General features: G+C 34.2%; 1 protein-coding gene across 1 annotated transcript in view; it reads right to left on the bottom strand.

Moving 5' to 3' along the window:
* The window catches only part of LOC117176289 (glucose-induced degradation protein 8 homolog), a 53148-nt gene that overhangs the window by 14769 nt on the left and 16257 nt on the right, over positions 1 to 22122 (bottom strand). The window contains exon 2 of the mRNA XM_033366475.1: positions 8908 to 9302. Coding sequence (XP_033222366.1) covers positions 8908 to 9302 — 395 coding nt within the window. The remainder of the gene's footprint in view (positions 1 to 8907; positions 9303 to 22122) is intronic.

The raw sequence follows: 22122 nt of genomic DNA, 5'->3' as shown, positions 1-22122 counted from the left end.
TTGCCGCACAAGTACCCGTCGGAATGGCGAAGTGCTAGAGATAGTGGCAATAATGTAAGGCAAAAGAGGAGTGGGCTCATGGTGTCGCCCTGAAAGACACCATGAGGCGGTCAAATTCCTGCCAGATGTGATGTAGTCAATCACACACTGAATGCGGGACGCGTATTGTCTTGCCCAGCCTATCCTTATGGCAAGTTGATGCATTCGTCTTTTCGTCTCATGCTCAGCCGTTGGTTTTGTTTTACGGTTCGCATCGGCCAAAGCTCTCTCTGCATTATACACACAATAATTGATAGCCCAAAGGTCGGATTCTCCGGAAAAATGTCCACGAAGCTCGTCATCCATTTCAGCCAGATCTTTAGGCTTGAGAGAAACCTTGGCGTTGATGTTTCTCCGGGTCGTAAAGCATCGCTCTTCATCTATTGGATGCCTGCCCGCGGTTGGTCTTAGTGTCGCCTCTCTTTCTATGCTGCCGGCTCATTCTAGCTGTGGTAGAGTAGGCGTTCCGCTTACATAGCCCCTTTTACGGAGTAGTTCAGCATGGTTTCGCAGACGTTGCTGCAAAAAGTGCGATAGCTCCGGGTGTTTCTCGCACCACAGAGCATGCAGCCGTGCCATGTAACCCCATTCATTGGCCACATTCGCATCGTAGCACTCTAGCAAGTCGTGATTCAGTCGCTCCGTCCACCCAAAGGTCACGAGATCCCGCCGATCCATCGCATTGAATCCATTTTCATTGGCTCCCCCAGCTCTAGATTGGTCGGCATTGCTGGCCGACCCATTGCCAGGGGCCCTGCGCGTTCTGTTGTTTTGAACCGCACTTACTACAACTATGTTTGGTGTTGTCATTGTTGTTCCCACGAGAAACTAGGGAAAGGAGTTCGTCCATGAGTTCGTTCTGAAATTATTTTTATTATTTTTTCCTTTAAATCAGCCTCGTACACACTTCTTTGTCCTTTGGAAGCTTAAACTAAGTTTTTTATTTGTTTGTGTTGGTCCCGCAGATTCGATGTTAGTATTATCAAAGGAATTAAAAATCTTTGTATTTTTTTAACGTCACTGGAAATTAAAACAAAAAATGTTGCTCTCAATAATGACAAATTACCACAATAAATGCAAAAAAAAAGAAATTTCAAAAATTTATTTTCGAAAAAATTTGTTTAAACAAACAAAATTTATTTAAACAATTAAGAATTCATTTAAAAAATAAGGTTCTAGTATCTAAATGACGTAGATGTTTAATAATAAGCAGAAAAGCTAACTAATTTTTTTTTTCAAACGAGAGTTTAATACCTCTTTTTAAGAAAAAGTTACAATTAAATAATAATTAATTGTTAAACAAATACTAAATGCTTGAAACAACACTTGACAAACAAAAATAATTTATCGCAAAAGCGGAAAAAACAGAGCATTTATTTGTCAACTTTAGGCAAAAACGTCAATTTCAGTTTTTTGGGGCATTTTCCGAGCTCCACGAGGGGCATCAAAATTTAAAGTTATTTAATGAAAATGATTAATTAGAGACTTCCCAAAAAATTATTAATATCTCCCGCAAGCTGAGTTTAAATCCAGAAACGTGAATCCCATTTTTCCGAAAACCAAAATTTGCCCATGTTAAGGGCATGTGATACTTAGAACATTGTCGATTTTACCAGTTTTAGGTTTCCTCGGCTTTTTTCCTAGGATAAGAAATATTTTGCCTTCAAAATCTGGGAAAGGATAGCGAACATGCTAACGGACGTCCCCGCACACTTTTTTTGTGTTTTTTATCAAAAATTTTTTGATATTGCTAACAACGTGCGTGTATATTTCGAGGTTATGCGTGTTACATTTTACCCGAGCGTTACTTCCAAACTACACAATATTTTTGGCCGAAAACTTTGGACTTACCCGGAAACTTTGGACTTACCCGGAACTAACCTTGTTTGTAGCCAATCAAAAAAGCTTATTTCATAAATAATTTCAGGATTATCGGAAAGGCAGAGATGAAAAGCGACGTAACCTCAAAATAATGCATAAAATTTTTATTTAGCACATTATATTTTTTTGTTATTATCCCTCAAAAAAGAGTCCGGGGAGACGTCCGCTATGATGTTTTATAGCATCTCCGAATTCAGTTTTTTTACATTTTCATTTTTGTGGAAAAAAAGCCGGGCAAACTGTAAGTATCACATGCCCTTAATATTATGGAATTTTTACGCGCTTTGAGAATAGTTGATACACGGAGAGAAATTTATAAAGATTAATTCACGGTAGCGCGTAATTTTATAGCTACATTTTTCACATTATTTAAAGTCTCGGAATCTATTATCTAAAAGTATAGAATTCGAGACATGAGAACAAGGGGGCGTGGCATAATGTCTGAAACTTTGAGACCTATACTTTAAAAGCAAGGGTTTTCAAATCTTAGTTCTCGCGCCAATTCGTGATAAAAGCAAGGAATAGTGCCGTGAATTAATGTCCTGAAATTTCTCTCCGTGTACCAGTGTCTTCAGAACGTGGGATTTTTCGGCCCTCACCACTCTCCCATCTGGGAGCAACCCATTCAAACGTAGCGTGTCGGTGAGTCGGCTCTGCTACATGTCGCGTAAACCAGTCTCCCCCCGACTTCACGATTCGTTTTCGCTGGCTAACTGGCTCTTAGGAGTTTTTAAGTAACTGGAATATTGCAGGGTGTCCAGAGAATGAAACTTCGTGGGGAAATCTTTAATGATTGTTTTGTAATGAATCCCAAGAGAAAATTGAAAAATATTAATAAACATTTTTTATTATTTCCTAAAAATTTTTTAAATTATGTACAAGATTTTGAAGCAAAGTTTTACAATTTTGCCATATTACATAATTTTAGAAAAATTACGGAGCATAATTCTTATCAAGCCTTCTCGTGCAATTTTGTTACACAATTTTCTTACGTATGTTAGTTTAAGAAATGTACTTTCAAATTTAAATGAGTTTAAGAGTTGCTCAGAAATTTTGAAACGATTCGAAAATATTAAAGGATTTCCTAAATATTAAAAGAAGAATGTAAAAGATTTTAGAGCAAAACGTTTCAATATCGTAAGATTAAAATTTTATGAAAATTTAAATAATCGAGTAATTTCAAGAAACATTTCATAGAATTGATAAAATTCAAAACGAATTTGAATTTTAGAAGAGTTTTAGAAACGTTTTAAATAGATAAGAAATATTCCAAGATTTCCGAAAATTTATCAAATATTTCTTGATTTCTTTCAAACTAATTAAAAATTCCTAAACATCTTTTAAAAAGACTCGAATCTTTCCTAATACTTTTTCAAATCATATAGAATAAAATTTCTTTTTTAATCTCTTAGAATCTTTGCTGATACATCTACTATATTTCAAAATCTTTTTTTTTTCATTTTCTTAAGAATCTTATGATAATTATATTTACATAAATTGAAAAACAAACTGATAATACTTATTTTTTTGTGCATGAAATTTTTACAAAATCTTTAATGTTTTAAAATAGTTATTTCAAATTTTAGCTTTTACAATTTTATTTTAATTGTAAAAAAATTGTGATTGTAAATTAATTGTAAATAATTGTGAAATAAATTTACCAGCATTTATTTTACGGTGACTTATCTCATGATTTTAAAAGAACAAAACAATTCTAAAGGTAAGTCTTTATATTATCTTAATAATTAACGAACATATTTTTAGAATATTTTCCTTGATTCTGGTTTATAGGGTCAAACATGGTACAAAGGACCGTCGTAAAATTTCAAGTAAAAACTGTACTCTGCAAAAATTATTATTTGAAATCAAAAATAATAACACTTTCATAAATATTCCTAAAATGTATTTGAATATCATACACAGTGCGCTTGAAGTTTAAACTTTATGATTTTTTCATTGTCTAAAAAAAGAATAAACAACTTCTATGTTTATTAAAGTATTTAAGTTTTTCTTCTATAGATAATTTCAGAAAATCTAGTCTCTTAAATTAGTCTTAACAGAATCTAAAAATTATGAAAATGAACTAAGTTAGCACGAGCTGAAGTGAACAAAACTGGCAACTTTTTGTTTTCGAAAAATATACGATTTTCTAATTATTTAAAAAACTGTAGAACCAATAAATTCTTAGAGAAAAAAAAAGATCCGCCTGGAAATTGTGTACAATTATTAGTTCTTAAATGAAAATTCGAATATTTTTTTGAGTTTATTTTCAGCACATTCAGCACCCAGGTGAAATCCCCGCTTTAATCGCAAGAGTTTGAATTATTTCCGATCAAAATAAGCAATGAAATAATGTTTGAAATAAGTAATAAGTTGTATGCAATTAAAAAAAAGTTTATTTTAAAGAATATATAAAATTTGTCAAATTATTTCTAAAAAGTTGGCAACATTAAAAATTGTAGTATTCAAATTCCTTTTGAGATTTAAGAATTCTATATTAAATTTTGATAAGATATAATGCGTGTGTATGTAAAATAAATAAATAATAAGAAAAGTCTATAAATGAAGGCATGTTATTATTTTTTTTTTTTTGCGAAAAAGAAATTCCTCCACATACTCAAGTGTGAGTAGTAAGGGAATTTACGTCAATTAAACATCCATAATTAATGCAAAATTTTCATTTCTCCATTTCAGTACAAAAGACTTACCATTTGATAAAAATGTTGCATAAATTTTCGTTTGAAGGTGGTGGAGAAAGGAGTTTTATTAAAAAATGTGTGGAATTTTCTAACGTACAACTGCATGAATTTCTGACTTTTCTTATTTTCATTTTTTAAGTGTATTTTAGTTTGCTTTATGTTTAGGGAAAAATAATATACTAAAAAACAATAAGAGAAATATCTATTTCTTCAGCTGGTCAATAAGGTTAAGGCCAAATCTGTACAACCGTTTGTTAACATTTTTAAAAGTTTGTTGTATAATTTCAAAAGCCATTCTTCATAGTATTTTGCTAAATAATGAAGATATTTTTATAATTTTATTCCTGAAATCTATTCCTTAAGGTCAAATATGATGCTAAAATCTCGCAAAAATTAAAAAAATTACGACCAATTTACAAAAAAGATTGTTTAATAAAAATCAATGTGTATCATAATAAAAACAAATGTAGTAATATTTATAAAAGTATTATTATTTTTTATTCTAAAATTAATGTATACAAAGTACAGTTTTTATTTGAAATTTCCTTAGTTATTAAGATACTATATACAAACACTTACCTTTAGAATTGGTTTGTATCTTTTAAAATTATGAGATATTTCTTTATAAAGTAAATTTTGTTAGATTTATTTTAAAATTACTAACAATTATTTTACAATTAGAATAAAATTGTAAAAGCAAAGTATTGTAATATTGTGATAAGTATTTTAAGACATTAGAGGTTTTTTAAAGTGTTTATATATGAAGAAAACAAATAAGTTCAAGTTGATAACTTTTCGGCTTTTTCTCTTAAAATCCCGAAAATTGTGATTATTACCTAAAATGGCATGAAAAGAGATGTCAAAAAACAACCTAGAGCATTTTAAAGATTTATATTTTATAAGATTTTACCAAAAATTAGGAAAAAGTCGAGTCTTTTTAAAAAAAGTTTAGAACATTTAGAGGTTTGGAAGAAATCAAGAAATATTTGATAAATTTTTGGAAATTTTTCAAAGTTTTAAAATATTACTAATACATTTAAAACGACTTAAATTCCTAAAAATATTTTTAACTGACCAAACTTTTTCTTTAAATTTTGGAAAATCATGCCAGATGTAAAAAAATTGACTTATAATCTTCTAAATTTTTTTCCCAGGAATTTAAAGAAAAATAGTTTTATCTCCTTGAAATCTTCCGGAATTCCATTAAAGCTTCTAAATTTTATTTTTGAAATCTTCAAAAATCTAAGTTTCTAAAAAAAAATTAAGTTTACGATTCGATTTGAATCTCTTCCATTCTTCTAAATACTTCTTGAATTAACTCGATTTTCGAAAAATTTATTGATCTTACGTTTTTGATTTTCTCTTAAAGTGCATGTTTTAAAAATAAAAAAACATACAAAATTTTCACATTGATCTTGAGAAAATTCTGTTTCTAATCTTGTCAGAACTTCTAAGCCTTCTAATCCTTGAAAATTATTAAAATTTTTTCTGCTTTTCTTTTAAATTTCATAAAATTAAAAAGATTGCCTTCGAATCTTACAGATTCTTCTTTGACAATTCTGAAATCGTGTGAAATTTATTGCTATCTTTTTAAACAATCCCCTAAATATAATTTTTCAAAACAAAAAATTACTTCAATTATTGGTAGGAAACTAAAAGAATTTTTTCCATTTTCGTGAAACCTTACAAAATTCTAACCAATTTTTACAAGATTTGATTATTTTTTAATCGATTCCAAATTTCTGAATATCTCTTACACTTTCTCAAAGTTGAAAGCACATTTTTTAAACCAACATAAAATTTGAAAAAAATGTGCAACAAAATTGCGCAAGAAGTCTTAATTTTTCACCATTTTCAAAATTTATAGAAATTAATCGCAAATTTTGTGTGATATTTTTTCAATTTTCTCTCCAAATCTATTCAATTCCATTTCTGGTTAAAAATTTATCTTTTTTCATTGAAAACCCGACTATATTATTAAAAATTTAAACATTCTGTTGTAAATTTTATTTTTTTTCGGTTCAAAATATTTTTTCCTTTGAAAGCCGTAAGTTGTAAAATTGGAGGACCTCTGTGAATACTGCTTCAGTTTTCTTCGTGATTTATAACGGAGCGGATGTCTCTAATTTGCGCGCGCGCGCGTGTGTGTGTGAGAGAGAGACGAATTTTCCAATAACATAATTAATAGTATACATATGGATTCCAGCGAGTCAATATCTCTGTTCATACAACGCTCTTTGGCCAGGAGTTTCATTTGTCAAAACTTAGCCCTAACCCTTGAGAATTTCGCCAGGGGTACAGCCACAGCTCAGTTTTCGTCCCAGGTAATATGGCCGGGGACCCAAACGGAATCTTCCGAAGAAAATGACCCCCCCCCCCTCTTCCACTCTTTTCAATTACCCTCATAGCACGGAACGTTCCTGGAACGTGGCACGGGCACCTTCCGAACGTTCCCGGAACGTGTAAAATTGCCGCCTCTTTGGAATGTTCCGAAAAGGACACACCGTTATTGTTATTATCAACAAATATGATATCATATTATAGCGCAGTATATTCGGTACTCAAAACTAAAAAATACCATCCATTTTTACCTGTCTCCTACGGTTAACGAGATATTTGTTGTTAAAAATAACAATAACGGTTACTTCTCTTCAGGTATCAGTGGAACGCTCCTGGAACAAGAGTGGCCACAAGATTGAATTTTCAAATTTCCCTGACCATTCCCTGTCATTTAAACGAATTTCCCTAACAGGAAAGTATTAAAAAAGCGCATAAGGTTTCAATACTGGGCCAAAAAAAATAGTGAAACAAGCCAGAAAAATGCGCTTTACATGGCAGTATGGATTAATTAAAGGTATCCAAACTATCAACAAATAAATAAATAACTACAAAAAAAAAACCATCTATCTAATTCTATTTTAAAGGTATTTAAAAAAAATATATTTATATTGATATTAGGAAATGCTTCCAAAATAAAATTAAAACATATCAATTTCTACTTTTCCTGACAGATACTTAATTTTCCTGAAATTTCCCTGACAAACTTTTTTTCCGTGACTTCTGTGACTTCCCTGACATGCGGCCACCCTGCGGCATACATTGTACACGTCCTGGAAACGTACCAGAACGTTCCGGAGGTTCCAGGGGAACATTCCACTACGTTCCTTGCTATTAGGATACCTAATAGCTTAATAGATACCTAATAGTCAAACTCAAATCACTTGATTCCTGCAGTTACTTCCAACAAATAGCTCTTCTTCGCGACTCAATTCTTTTCCCGCAGATCAAGTTTCAACTGATTTTAAAGTCATGGTTAAAGGTGTCACCGAATGTCAAGCTTAATAATATAATTTGGACCCCTGTCGGCAAACCAGTACGGTCAGTTTTTAGTAGTATTCTGCGCCATGCAACCGTGGATCATTTCATATTAATAAACTTAATTATACACAAATCCTTTCCTTATTTCTTCAACTTTCAGCCTTTTCAGGAAAATAAAAAGTATGGGCAATTCTCTTACCTTGATAGGACAGATATATTTAATAATTCTCAAAAACTGCTTGGACACGGATTCACCAATTAATTTTCTAAGAAAATGCCTAGAAGATTACAATAATTTTGAAACCAATAGGCCGATTTTTTAAAGTTTCGAAATAAAAATTATTTGGTCTCACTGTGATACCACAGGATTATTCTTTATTTTAAAAAGCATTAAAGATTTTTATTTGTAATAACGCATAGCAACTTTTCAGCAATAATTTTTATTCAAACAAATTTTGTATCTTCGGCCCACTCTAATCGACACTCCTTTGAGATAAAATGAAATATTTTAAATCAACATTAAAGAAACGGAAGAAGGCTTCCGACAAAATAGAAACGTAATCTGATGATATACATAATATTAAATTGGATATCCATAAAGGTAAAAAATCTTCAGCTTAGGTATTTCAACAGAACAATGGAAACATTTTTAATTTAAGTAACTGAAAATTTGAAACTTAGTGTCAAGACGTCAAAATTTTAAGAGCTTAAGATTATGTCATTAAAAATGTTAGCATAGGAATTTTTAAGAATTTTCAAGAATTTCAAACCAAACTCAGACTCGTTCGAAATTGCACAATTTAATCTAATAAAAAATGATATTTAAAGTGATCGGACAAGATTGATAACTTTTATGATAAAAATAAGATAAATCCTATGTGAACACATAAATTGACTCTTTCTTTTCTGGATTTTCGATCAAGCCACTCTGTATTTTAAACTAAAATGTGTGACAAGAATTTAAAAATACCTTTTGTCTATGAGTTGGGTGCAACAAATCACTGAAGGGGCTCTTGTGGGGTTCGTCGAAAGCCAACAATGCCAAAGTTCTTTCCAATTCGCTCAATATATTGTCATCTGATTCTCCAGCTTCGCTTAATTGCTCCTGAGCAAACTGTAGAGCTTCCTCGATTCTGCCAGTGCGAATTAGCTCGATAAGATGCAATTGCTGAAGATGAAAGTAAAGATATCTGTCATTATCAAGTAGTTCAGGATGCAGCTGATTCACCAAATCTGTAGCTTCTTGAATTCTGCCGTTTTGTATAGCGTCTCGAATTCGAATTCTGTCATCCAGGGAATTCAGTTCAACTGTAGGACCCACGCCAGACTCTTGCTGAAATTTCTCCGCAGCCTCTTTGAATCCCTCTGCAATTTATTTTAAAAAATTCATATACATTAGATGCCCGATCATTTCATCATTTTCAAACATTTCTTCTCAATACCTCCTATGAAAGTACACATTACAAGCTGTTGAATTTCATTTACCACTTATAAATAATTTCGAAAAGTATTAACAAACATATTAAAGAAGGGTTCTGTTATATTTTCAAATATATTTTTTTCTGGTGAGATTAAAAATAACTAAGAAGTGGATATAATTACTTGAGAATAGTTTTTTTTAAATAGTTTTGAAAATTCAGTTACGGCCTAAAAATGATACTTTTTTATATATTTCGGGAAGATGAAGCATTGCTGATTAGCTTAACAATGGATGGAGGAGTTCATATGACCGCTAACAGCCCTATCTGACTGTTGAGATTTCAGCAGAGCACGTCCGTAAATACAGGTTGGCCTATCAATAAGAAACTGCGGAGGAAGAATTTCCGCGAATTGAAGTACCCCCTCCATTAGCCCTAGTCGAGCACAGTCGAGATGTAATTCGATTTACTTTTTATCTTCTTCGTTTTATTTTTGCATGACTTTAGTACATGTGCAGTGTAGTTCTGTTTTTGTAAGCAAGTGATGTAGACGTGTACATTTGATAAACGCAAAAATGTATATCACATTTATAGGTTGGAAAACATTGAATACATGTACAGAAAATCACAAATAGTTCGTTTATATTAAACCAATACATACAATACAGATTGTTATACATTATTGTAGACACACGCACATGGTGCCCCACACTCGAGTGTCCGGACTTATATGACTGTATGAAAATTTCTTTTCCAAAAATCGCATGAAGTTTTAGTTTTTGAGTTAAAAAATATTCAAACTGGACTAATCAGAAGCGCGATATAAACAGTCGTGCGTATGTGAGCGGGAGTCCAACGTAGTCTAATGACCACTGTTCTCTCGTCGCTAACCCACTGATATACATATGCATACACACACACACAATTATGTATGAGGGCTCATTTTGAGGCTGGGTCTCTTTCCTACAAAATAACGTAAGCGCCTTTACAAAAATCAAGATGGCGGCATCAATATGGCAGCCAAAAGCTCAGAAATTTTAGGAAATTAACTAATTTAGTGCTGTCACCAAACTTTGAAGCGATGAAAAAATATGTATGAGGGCTCATTTTGAAGCTAGATTTCTTTCCTACAAAATAACGTATGCGCCTTTACGAAAATCAATATGGCAGCCAAAAGCTCAGAAATTTCAGGAAATGAAGCAAATTAGAGCTACCACCAAACTTTGAAGCGATGAAACAATATGTATGAGGGCTCATTTTGAAGCTGGATCTCTTTCCTACAAAATAACGTATACGACTTTACGAAAATCAAGATAGCGGAATCAATATGGCAGCCAAAAGCTCAGAAATTTTTCGGAAATGAACTAAATTAGGCAGCCAAATCTATACAAAAATTTATAAATCACAAGAAACTTCAAACTAAGAGTCTTTCAACACAGAAAGTCGTACTTAAAACATTTCAAAGGTAACTATCAGGAGTAGTTATAAATAATATAGTAAAGTAAATTTTAAATTGCAAAGTAGCGGATCCAATGTGGTGGACTTTGCCCGGAACTCGATGTAAATGCTTTTACGAACACCATATATGTTTGAAAATAGATTGGCAGGTATTTGAAATGTCACTCATCTCAAATCTGATGTAAAGATTCTATGTCATAAATTGGTGCACCCAAGATGGCAAATAAGTGGCCGAAATTTGAATGAATTTTCTTTAGGAACACTGAAACGGTTTAAAAATTTAGTTCATTTCCTGAAAGTTCTGAGCTTTTTGCTGCCATATTAATTTTTGTAAAGGCGCATACGTTATTTCGTAGGAAAGAGACCCAGCCTCAAAATGAGAACTCATACATACTTATCCATCGCTTCAAAGTTTGGTGACTGAACTAATTTGGTTCATTTCCTGAAATTTCTAAGCTTTTGGCTGCCATATTGAAGCCGCCATCTTGATTTTTGTGAAGGCGCATACGTTATTTTGTAGGAAAGAGACCCAACCTCAAAATGGGCCCTCATACATACTTTTCCATCGCTTCGAAGTTTGATGACATGACTAATTTGGTTCATTTCCTGAAATTTCGGAGCTTTTGGCTGCCATATTGATGCCGCCATTTTGATTATTTTTAAAGGCGCATACGTTATTTTATAGGAAAGAGACCCAGCCTCAAAATGAGCCATCATACATATTTTTCACATCTTCAAAGTTTGGTAACTTCACTAATTTGGTTCATTTCCTGAAATTTCTGAGCTTTGGCTGCCATATTGATGCCGCCATCTTGATTTTTTTAAAGGCCCATACTTTATTTTCTAGGAAAGAGACCCAGCCTCAAAATGATGCCTATATGATAGTGGTATACCCACCAATTTATAGACTTTTACTACCATCCCTCCTCGAACTACAGGGGGTGAAATTTGCGTCCCGCGGGCAAAGCGGGTATTTTCAAATGGTCTTAACTTCCTTTCTACAAATAAGAATTGAATGTTCTATTAGTGATTCCTGAAGGGGTTTGCAAGCTCTTTCATTTTGTGTAACCTATTGTTTTTAATTTTTAAAAACAAATTGCCATTTAAAATGTTTATTTAACATTTTCTACTCTTCGGGCAGTTTTTTAAAAGTATTTTTAAACGAAAGCTTGACTTTTTCCAATAAAAATGCTGTTTGGCATTTTGCGACTGAAAATAGTTATGTATTTCAGTGAAGATATCCAAGCGAAACCCTTCCTGGCCCGCTCGGACTGGTCAAATTCTATTAATTCAAACTTACTTTTCATTGGTACAAAAACTTTCCAAAAATTAATTTCAGTGGTTTTTAATGCATATAATTATAAACAAATTAGAGAACAAAAATATTTTTTAAGAGAGCATTCATCCCTCGCCTCTCCATAATGTTTTTTAAGGTTTTGCTTTATAGTTTCATCATCACCGTAATGTTAAAAAATTTGTAATTATTCAACAAAAAGTAGCATAGGATACCCAACTTGAGAAAAATTTGAGATCTCTGGCTCAATTTTGAAAATAAATAATAATTATTTGTTTAAATAATCACACGTTTAAAAAAAATAACTATGAATTTCATTTCCTTACCCCCGCTTGCCGCTCCGCCCCTCGCCGTCCATACACTACCATGTACAGTATACCGCGCGCCAGTTCCAAGCGAGAAAATATATTCCACTTTCAATTACAAACAACAACAGCAAGAACATTTTCAAGGAAAAACTATCTGAACGAACCGATATAATTGGATTATGTGGTTAAAATATTGCGTTCAACAATTCATCTGCTTAGAGGTAGTTTGGATGTGGCGAAATTTACAACCGTTTCAGGCACACATGGGAACACAGACAAACCCTCCGCTTGCCGCTCCGCTCCTCGCCATCCATATACTACCGTGTACTGTATACCATGCGCCAGTTTGAATCGAGAAAATAAACTCCACTTTCAATTACAAACAACAACAAGAACATTTTCAAGAAAAAACTATCTGAACAGACCGGTATAATTGCGTTTAGATTATGTGGTCAAAATATTGCGTTCAACAATTCATCTGCTTAGAGGTTGTTTGGATGTGGCGTATTTAGCAGCCGTTTGAAGCACCTTAAGCGCACATGTACCACGTACCGCACAGTTTTGAACAGATTTCGTTGCTGGATTTTTAGAAATGCTCACCATTTAATGCTTCAGAAAATCGCTAAGCTTGATTTGTTAATAAGATTCTGTAGACTTGAATATTTAAACAAATAGGACATCAAAATTAGACAGTAACAAATTATAAAAACAATTACCTGGATGAGGTGTTTAACAGCAGAAGATTTTTTTTTACCTACAAAAAATTCAAATTTAAAATAATCACCCAATACACTTTCGCAAGACTCTAGTTGATATCGCCATTCCCATAATGATTCCCATAAAATTGGAAGAAATCGGACAAGACATTTATACAGAGCTGTGACGGGTTCGCTAATTGTGTTACGGATGGTTTTTAGGACATTATTATTATTTAAAGACAAAAATCTTCGTTTAGGCTTAGCCTTCTTGAGAGAGCAAAAGTTTTAATGTTTAAAATTTTGTGATTTTTACACAATTAAAATGTCTGTGTATTTCGTTTATGATAAAAGTAAATTATTGTTTTTTATGAAAATTACATGAACTGATTTTCTGTAATGTTTGGTTGTGTAAATATATTCGGAGAAAAATCTCCGTTCAGGTAAACCTGTTGTTAACCTAAACAAAACTTCAAAATTCACACAGGTTTGTTACAGACTTTCCATTTTTAATTTCCCTGACTTTTCGACATATCTATAGCAAACTCTAAGCCCAAAAAAGAACACAGCAGGGTTGTAAATCATACATAGTTTTTTTCTTCCAAGTAATGATATTTTAAGAGATCTGTAGAAGTTTTGAAAAGATTCAACATTAATTAAAAATTTGGAATTATTTCAAGTAATTTATACGAAGTGTGTTAACATTTATTCAGAACTTCTAAATATATTTTAAAACTAATCCAAATTTTCTTACAATTTTTGAAAATCCAGCAAAGTAAATAAAATCTTTAAAATCTTCCATGTTCTTCTTTGATCATTTTATAAATCTCTTAAAATATTCCTAAACTTTCTGTTACTATAATTTTTCAAAGTGAAAAATCGTTTTCAATTTTCCTAAGAATAAAAAAATTTCATAAAAAAATTTTATTCTTTTGTAGTTTTTCACGATTTTAAAAAAATTCTAAATTCCTTTCTATATACTGATTTTCCAATAACAATTCGCCGTACTGTCTTACGCATCAAACTCAAACTGCACGGTCAAACTAACAAAATGGTGAAATTAAGCGGTTGCGTGATTTAAACGAAACAGGGCCCTCAAGTGGCTAGACCATGTATTTATTAGATCATGCTTAACGCTGCTTCTCTGCGTCTACTACACGTCTAATTTGTAAACAATAACAGACCTGCTCATTCTTACACGGGCGAGTCCGACAACACAGCGCGCGGCGTGACCCCAATGAGCCGAGAGGAGCCGAGCATCACCGAACATTCTCTGGCAGCAGTCTAGTAGCGGCGCAGCGGCGACCGGCGCGCAATAATATGTAATCTATATGAATTGATACGGCCCTATCCGTGATGGACGATTGGTCAGCGGTTTTTTAAAAAATTCTCTGATCCATTTTGAAAATTCATTGACTGTTCACTGGTTTCCCTGACCATTTTTTTGTTCCCTGACATTTCAAGGATTTCAAGGTCTGTAGCAACCCTGTCACAGCATTCACTTCACACTTTGAGGTTACAAAACAACTAGCCCGCTAAAGCTCCGTTCATAGGAAGTAGCTATGCAGATCCATGTGCGTTGAGCCTTGTTCTCTTGCGCCTTGTGCTTATTCGCTGTGCAAATGTGTGTGCCCTGCTTAAACTGAGAACACTTTACTTTAAAATAAGCATTAAGCCATTATAATGCACAGGTGGGTAATCGAACCGATAATCCATTTCACCTGTAATGTAATGTAACTAAATGAAATTAAATAGCACTTAAAAAATGTAATATTCCACCCACATCATTCTATGAACTAAGTAAATTAAAGTCAGATGCACGGTAAAATCAGCAATCTAAAACATAATGAACAGTAACAGTTGCCTCCGCCGCTGTGAAGCATCAAACTCGACAGAGCGGCATCTAATTACACGATGTTTCCATCCACCGCGGAAGATCAAGCCAGCAGGAATAGGGAGTAGTCTCTACCCATCGTGAGATACCATGCTACATAGCAGCCGATGCAACCCGTGACATCATTCTGCATGTCTTTAACAAGAATATAATCCGGGAACTGCTGCATAGCCGTGATTTTTTCGAGTGAATATAAAATTCGGTCTCAGAGGATACAATCTTAAAATGAACAGTGGGATACCTCGAACCAATGCTGTATGATCTCACAATTTATACAAGCTGGTATCGGTGTTTACGCCATAGAAGGAGGCCTCTCCTCTCGATGCATTATCTCAATTCATAAGCCGGTGTTCGCCACATTAATCCTAGATCACAAAAGCTATGGCAATACGCCCCGCAGGATGATAACTAGATAAGGTACTAGGAAAAACCATATAACAGCTGGTCATCGAAGCACCATATTCAACATTTTGCGGAGTCATGACTTCTATAGAAAGAATATATCAGCGGCCGCTACGTCATCCGCGGACTAATGATAGGATGATTAGCCACCGCCACCTCTTCAACTAGATTATCACGGTACGAAAAGGAAGTCAGTTAGATTATAACGAAGAAAATAGTCTCTAATCGTCCAACTAATTTCAATCTTCTCCGCGAAAATTATGTAAACAGAGAGACGTTGGTCGACACTTCCATTGAAGCAGAAGACTTCTGGTCATGTGAACAACTTATTATTAAACTGACGACAAAGAATGTCAGCGAAGGTTGGACTTAAGGTATGCTGACTCACATGCAGCGAATGAATTGGCACAATATGGAATATTCTCCCGATGAAGGAAGGTTTAAGGAGCTTTATCAGAATGTTTAATTCGTTCTGAATTTTGAGGCCGCAAGCTTGAATATTTTTGTCTAATTTTTTGCACACGTCATCTACATAATCATATCTCAGAACAGGCAGATCCGTTTTTTCGATCAAATATTTATATTTTGTTTAATAATCAAGAAACGTTAGAACAATAGCTATTTAAATACAAGAGTATTTTTATTTCGTTTTTTCCACATGAATAATTTTTAATCCGTACGTAGACGCCTCTGACTTTTTTAACCCTTTAAGGACCAAGCCTTGACCCCGTAAAATTAAAATGGAAAAAAATTCAGGAACAATGTATAGTCGTTTTCTGATCAATTTTTGTACCACATTTTTTTCAATTTTTATATATTTCTCGCTTTCTATTGAGTATACAATGGCTCCAAACCACATTACGAGATGGGGAAGCGCCCACTTTGATCTAATTCACGCATTGATTTTGCGCAATTTGAAGCCCGTTACCTAAAAATGTGAAAAATAAAAAATAGTGAATGATTCTCAGCTGCAGCATTGGCCGTTAAATGGTTAAACAATTATTATTCACTTAAACAATTGTTTCCTCCTGTAAGTCGCCCGAATTGTGAAAAGTTACGTTCAGGAATGAATGACATAATAAACATATTTAGAGCGTAATATATATTTTTCAGGATATCATCAATTGCAAAAAACAATATTTGTTTACAATTTACAAGGAAAAATTATTTACACAAAGAGAATTTCTTTTTATAGTACTAAATATGCTAAAGAAAATATATTACTTTCTAAAGATGTTCATTGTGTCATCCATTTCAGAAAATAACTTTTCACAATTCTTACGGCTCACGGGGGGAAAATTGTTTAAATAAATAATAATTGTATAAAAAATTCAGAGGTATTAAAAAAATACTGGGAAACTCTACTTTTGGATTAAAAATGATTGATTTGAAAAAAATACCATTGTTACTGCAAATATTAACCGTTTGACCAGGTTGAACAGGCTATCTGTAGAAATGCATGGACAGCTAACACTGAACGGCAATGGTATTGTTCTCTATTTAAATTATTAAACATAAGAATTCAGAACCGATAACACATCATGATAAAGGGTCTTAATTAAGCCATGAGTATCATGACTATCATGAGTATTAACTATCATGATCATGATCAATGACTGACTTACTGTATACGCAGAGAACAGTGACATGTGGACCAACAATTATGTGAAATAATCACCTGTGCGTAGTCAACGATATAAAAGACACATAGATATTACCATATCATCTAACCCCACTTGTAAGCTTAGGCAACGACGAAGAGAAGAATCGAAACTTAATGAAGTGCATCCTGGCCACAATTCGCAAGCGTAGGTTACATGCTCAAGAGAGGAAAACATTGTAGGGAGGTCATGAATGAAACAGTCTGCGCACGCGACTCATCAATTAATTGTCAACTAATAGGAAACCCTTAACAAAAAGGTCAAATCACAATTTCAGTCGTCAGTTGGACGGAGAAGGCGAGAGTCTCGAGGTCAACGCGGTCTGGCTCATTGCATATCAGACATCGTCCTTGCGATTCAACAGCGGTTAGGTTTGAAAGTTCTTAGAATTAACAGTGACACAGTTGTACTCTTTCTCCCCAAAAATTAAGGGAGTATCCTCGGTAATAGAATTATAAATGAGAATCATTTGAAATTTGGATGAAACTTGTATTAAAGTGCACTGCCCTGCCGATGAAAAAGCATTGAAAACGCACTGGCGAACGGCACTGGGCCGCCAGTGCGTTTTCCAGTGCTTGTTTGTGCTGATTTCCAGCACCTAAACCGCACTGAAAAGTGATGGGACGGTCACAAAATGTTCATATTGTATTCGTCACGTACCGGGCGGGCAGTTATTTACAGTACCTGGCCGCAACCAAACCAACTCTCGTTTTAGAATTTTATTCAAATTATTAACACTTTTGTTTAATTTATGAATTTTCTCATTATACATATTTATAATTATAACTTTTATACAAATACACTACTTTGAAGTTGAATTTAAAAATTGGCATTGGTATTGGCATAGGCACACCGGTTTTCACTAACACTATAGTATATACTACTAACACACCTTTTTAAAGACCTCACAGACTAGATTTATTGGGTGAAATAGACTTTTAAAATTTTAAATGGACACTTGAAGGTGAACCCAGGTATAGAAAACTAGCGGTACAGGTAGTGCTGATGAAACAGCACTGAGTACGCACTGACCAGTGCATTTTCTTTGCTTTTTCACTGCGTTTTCATCGGCAGGGTGAAGCTCTGGTTTAAATTTAGGAACCTTTCAAAGCTTCACAATCGAAAAATGAATGATTGAAAATAATATGTGACCTTTTGAGAAGACGCATTTTTTTTAATATATAAAAAGATTGAAAAATGAAAAAAATTCTGAAATAATTCTGAGATATATAGAGTGTTTTCCCGAATCCGTATCCGCTTCGAAAAGTAGAATTCACAGCCTATAAGAATAGAAAAAAATTATTTATACCGTAAATGTATGACTGACGTCAGTAAACTGAAGATATGGGAACACCGCATCCGCATTACGTGCTCTAGTTTATGCGATTTTTTCGAATAAGACACGTGCTGTTGATCGGAGGAGAGCGCGGTAGAAGCCCAACGTTGCAAAACTTATGACTCTGACTGTGTGAGACAATAACAAGTCGAAGCGTTCTCTCAACTGACTTGCTATGTACCGAGGGTACTTTCTTAAATTTAGGTATGAGGAACGGTGTTTTACCTAATGATATTCTTGAACAACGGAATTCTACATTATTAATGCCGCATGGCTGATTTCAATTCATTGACACCTGAAGTTTTACAACAAAAAAAATGACTGACTAGAGGCGTAGGCGAGCAAGAATGAGAACCTTGTCCCAGGAAGTGATTGCGCCCCAGGCGGCTCCTCTGGCACAAAAGAGAGAAATATGTGTCTTTGGAGTAGCCTGCGTGCATAATTAATTGTAAATCGGTCGGTTATTCAAGTTGGCAATCATAGCATGTTTCATAAATTCAAAAGTTTCCTTTAACCATATAAGATGTTAATATCCCTCCCACCTAAAACTGAAGGGGCAGGCGGAGAAGGTGGCTCTCGGGATGCTAATAGGCGAGGTCAGATAGTTGCGGGACGACGTAAGGGGGGCTATGGAACAGATGGAAAGTATGAGGGAGAACCTGAGGGTAAGAGATGAGAGATGGGAAACGGAGGTAAAAGAGCTGAGGAGGAAAGCAGAAGGATTACAGAGGGAGGTGGTGTCAGTAAGGAAGGAAAGAGGATAAAAAGAAGGAGATGGAAGAAGATACTAGGTGGTAGAAGGACAGAGCGGGAAAGGCTTTAGAAGGCGGAGGCCAGGTCGGGAATGGATGCAGTTGACAGGGGGGTGTGCGAAAATCAAGGTATTTGGGAGAGGGTAGAGAATATGATAGAAGAGAAAGAGGGAGTGCTTAGGAATGAAAAGGAGAAGAGAGCGGATAGGAAGCAGTGGAAGGGATAGGAAGCAGTGGAAGGGAGGGTGGAATCAGAACATCAGCCATTAAGTTTGTGGATAAAGGGGGAGGGTGTGGGAAGGCAGGGTGGGGAAGAAGGGTAATTAGGGGAGAGGATGTCATGGACGAGAGAGGCGATAGAGAAGTATCAGGAGCAGGTGGGGAGCAGGAATGGTGAAGCGTTGGTGGGATAGGGAATGTAAAATGATGAAGAGAAAGGTGAAGAAGTAGTACAGAAGTGGAAGAAAGAAACCGCAAAAAGGGAGGAGTACATAGAAGTGGGGAAGGAGTTTAGGGTGATGTGTAAGAAGAGCAGGAAAAGGAAAAATAGCTGCAAGAGGAGTGGAGAAGTGTAGAAACAGAAGGGGACGTGTGGAAGATAATTAATAGGTTTAGGAAACGTAGGGCGGGGATAAGTGACATGACTTGGTTTAAAAGAATGGCATGGAGAAAGAGAAGGCAGAAGAAGTGGAGAGAATAAGAGAGTCAAGTTTTAACGGGAACTATGTGTGGATTATGCCAAGGGAGAGAGCGCAATATGTGTCTGAGAAAGGAAAGCAAGGAAGTCAGGAACTTAAAGCGAGACGGAGATGCAGTTGCAAGGACGATTTTAATAGGTTCTGGATTTCTAGAGAGAAGAGAATGTGTGGATTGTGCGGGAAGGGCGATGCAAAAGTTGAGCACTGGTTGGAGGAGTGTGAAGAGGTGGAAAGGAGTGGGATAAGCATGGAGGTATTCTCGCATGAAAGGGAAGACAAAAGGGCAATACGTTGGGTGAAGGGGGTGTTGGGTAAGATGGAGAAGAAGTAAAGAAAGGATGAACAGGAATGGAGAAGAAAAGATTGTAAATAGGAGAGGAAGTAAGTTTAAGAAAGCTGTAAATATTGTAAATATTAGATAAGTATTAGGTATTAGCCGCAGAGGCAGAGGCTGGCAATGCGAGGCATAGCGAGAAAATAGCGACATGCGTGCGAGGCGTGGCGAGGCGAAGCAAGGAAGCCACAGTGGGGAAAAAATTAGTTTTCTGGTTCAAAATAACGTAAAGTTGACAAATATTGAATTATTATTGTTAATATTATAAACAAATTTAATAAACAAATGCACTGATCAGCGATTTATTGACAATTGACAGAAAAATTCGTTTTGTTCGACGTCATTTCTTTAAAATTGGGAACTTTATGATAATTTTAGAAAAAATCATAATTTGCTAAGTAATCTTATAATTTTTTTAACAAATGCATTATTGGGGTATCTGTCGACGAAAATTATTTTTTCGATGTCACACTTTTTAATTCGTATCTTCATAGTAAATTTAGCAACATTCATGAGTAACTGATCAATTTTATCATTTTTTTAACGAATTTAACAAATGAAGCATTATTCGGGTATCTGTCGAGGGAAAATTTTTTTTATGTAAGTCTTTCTAATTGGGAACTTAATGATGTCATGCAGAGAACGTACTTACATTATGTAACACCTCAAGGGGGGGTGGGTCAGATACTCTGTGTAAATTTGTTACAGTTCTATTGTTAAACAGGGGGGGGGGGTCTGAAGACGGCCGATAATGCGTTACGTAATTTAAGTACGACCCCTAACACTCATACTTAGTCGATAAATTCTATGATATTTAACCGAATTTAATAAGCATATGCATTATTTGGACATTTATAGACGAAAAACTTTTTTTTTCAATTTCAGTCCTTTTAGTTTAAGAGCATATGATACTTCGTCGTGTGGTCAATCGGGTACAGTTCCGACGGTTTTTTTTTCCACAAAAATGAAAATTTTCAAAACCTGAATTCGGAGATGCTATAAAATATCATAACAGACATCCCCGGACTCTTTTTTCAGGGATAATAACAAAAAAATGTTATTGTGCTAATTACCAAATTTTATGCATGCGTATTATTTTGTTATTATTTGCAAGTTTTGTTATTATTTGCAAGTCCAAAGTTTTCGGCCAAAAATATTGTGTAGTTTGGAAGTAACGCACAGGAGAATTGTAACATACATAACCTCCAAATATACACACGTTGTTAGCAATATCAAAAAAATTTTTGAAAAAAAAACACAAATTAAGTGTGCGGGGACGTCCGTGAGCATGTTCGCTATCATTTCCCAAATTTTTAAGACAAAATATTGATTATTTTTAGAAAAAAAGCCGTCGAAACCTAAAACTGGTAAAATCGATACTATTTCCTAAGCGCTATGCAAATTAATCAGATTTTGCAAAATTAAAACTTTTTTGAATTAATCCAAAAAAAAGTGTGTGGGGACGTCCATTAGCATGGTCGCTATCATGTACCAAATTTTAAATACAAAATAATGATTATTAAAGAAAAAAAGCCGTCGGAACCTAAAACTCGTAAAATCGATAATTTTCTAAGTATCACATGCCCTTAAGTTTCTCATTACTTTCATTCTGTTAATAAGGCTGTAGCTTCAGGATTTTCTTTCAACAAATGCCCTTATCTATGCATTTTTTTGTTAATTTTTTTTTCAAAAATCACAAAATTTATCAACTAGTTATGAATTTTGGTGAAATTGTCATGAAATTCCCAACTGAAAGGACTGGCATTGAAAAAATGCCTTTGATCGACATCTCAGCAACCAATGCTCGCACAGAAAATTTAAGGGCTAAATTTCCTAATCATGGCTAAAATGAAAAAATCTAACTTTTTCCCTTTTTTTTCGCAATTTGAACAATTTTTTTTAAAGGAAAATTTTTTTTTTTAATTCGACTTTCAC

The sequence above is a fragment of the Belonocnema kinseyi genome, chromosome 7, assembly GCF_010883055.1.
Source record: "Belonocnema kinseyi isolate 2016_QV_RU_SX_M_011 chromosome 7, B_treatae_v1, whole genome shotgun sequence".
Taxonomy (NCBI): Eukaryota; Metazoa; Arthropoda; class Insecta; order Hymenoptera; family Cynipidae; genus Belonocnema; species Belonocnema kinseyi.
This window is presented reverse-complemented; position numbering and strand designations above follow the sequence as displayed.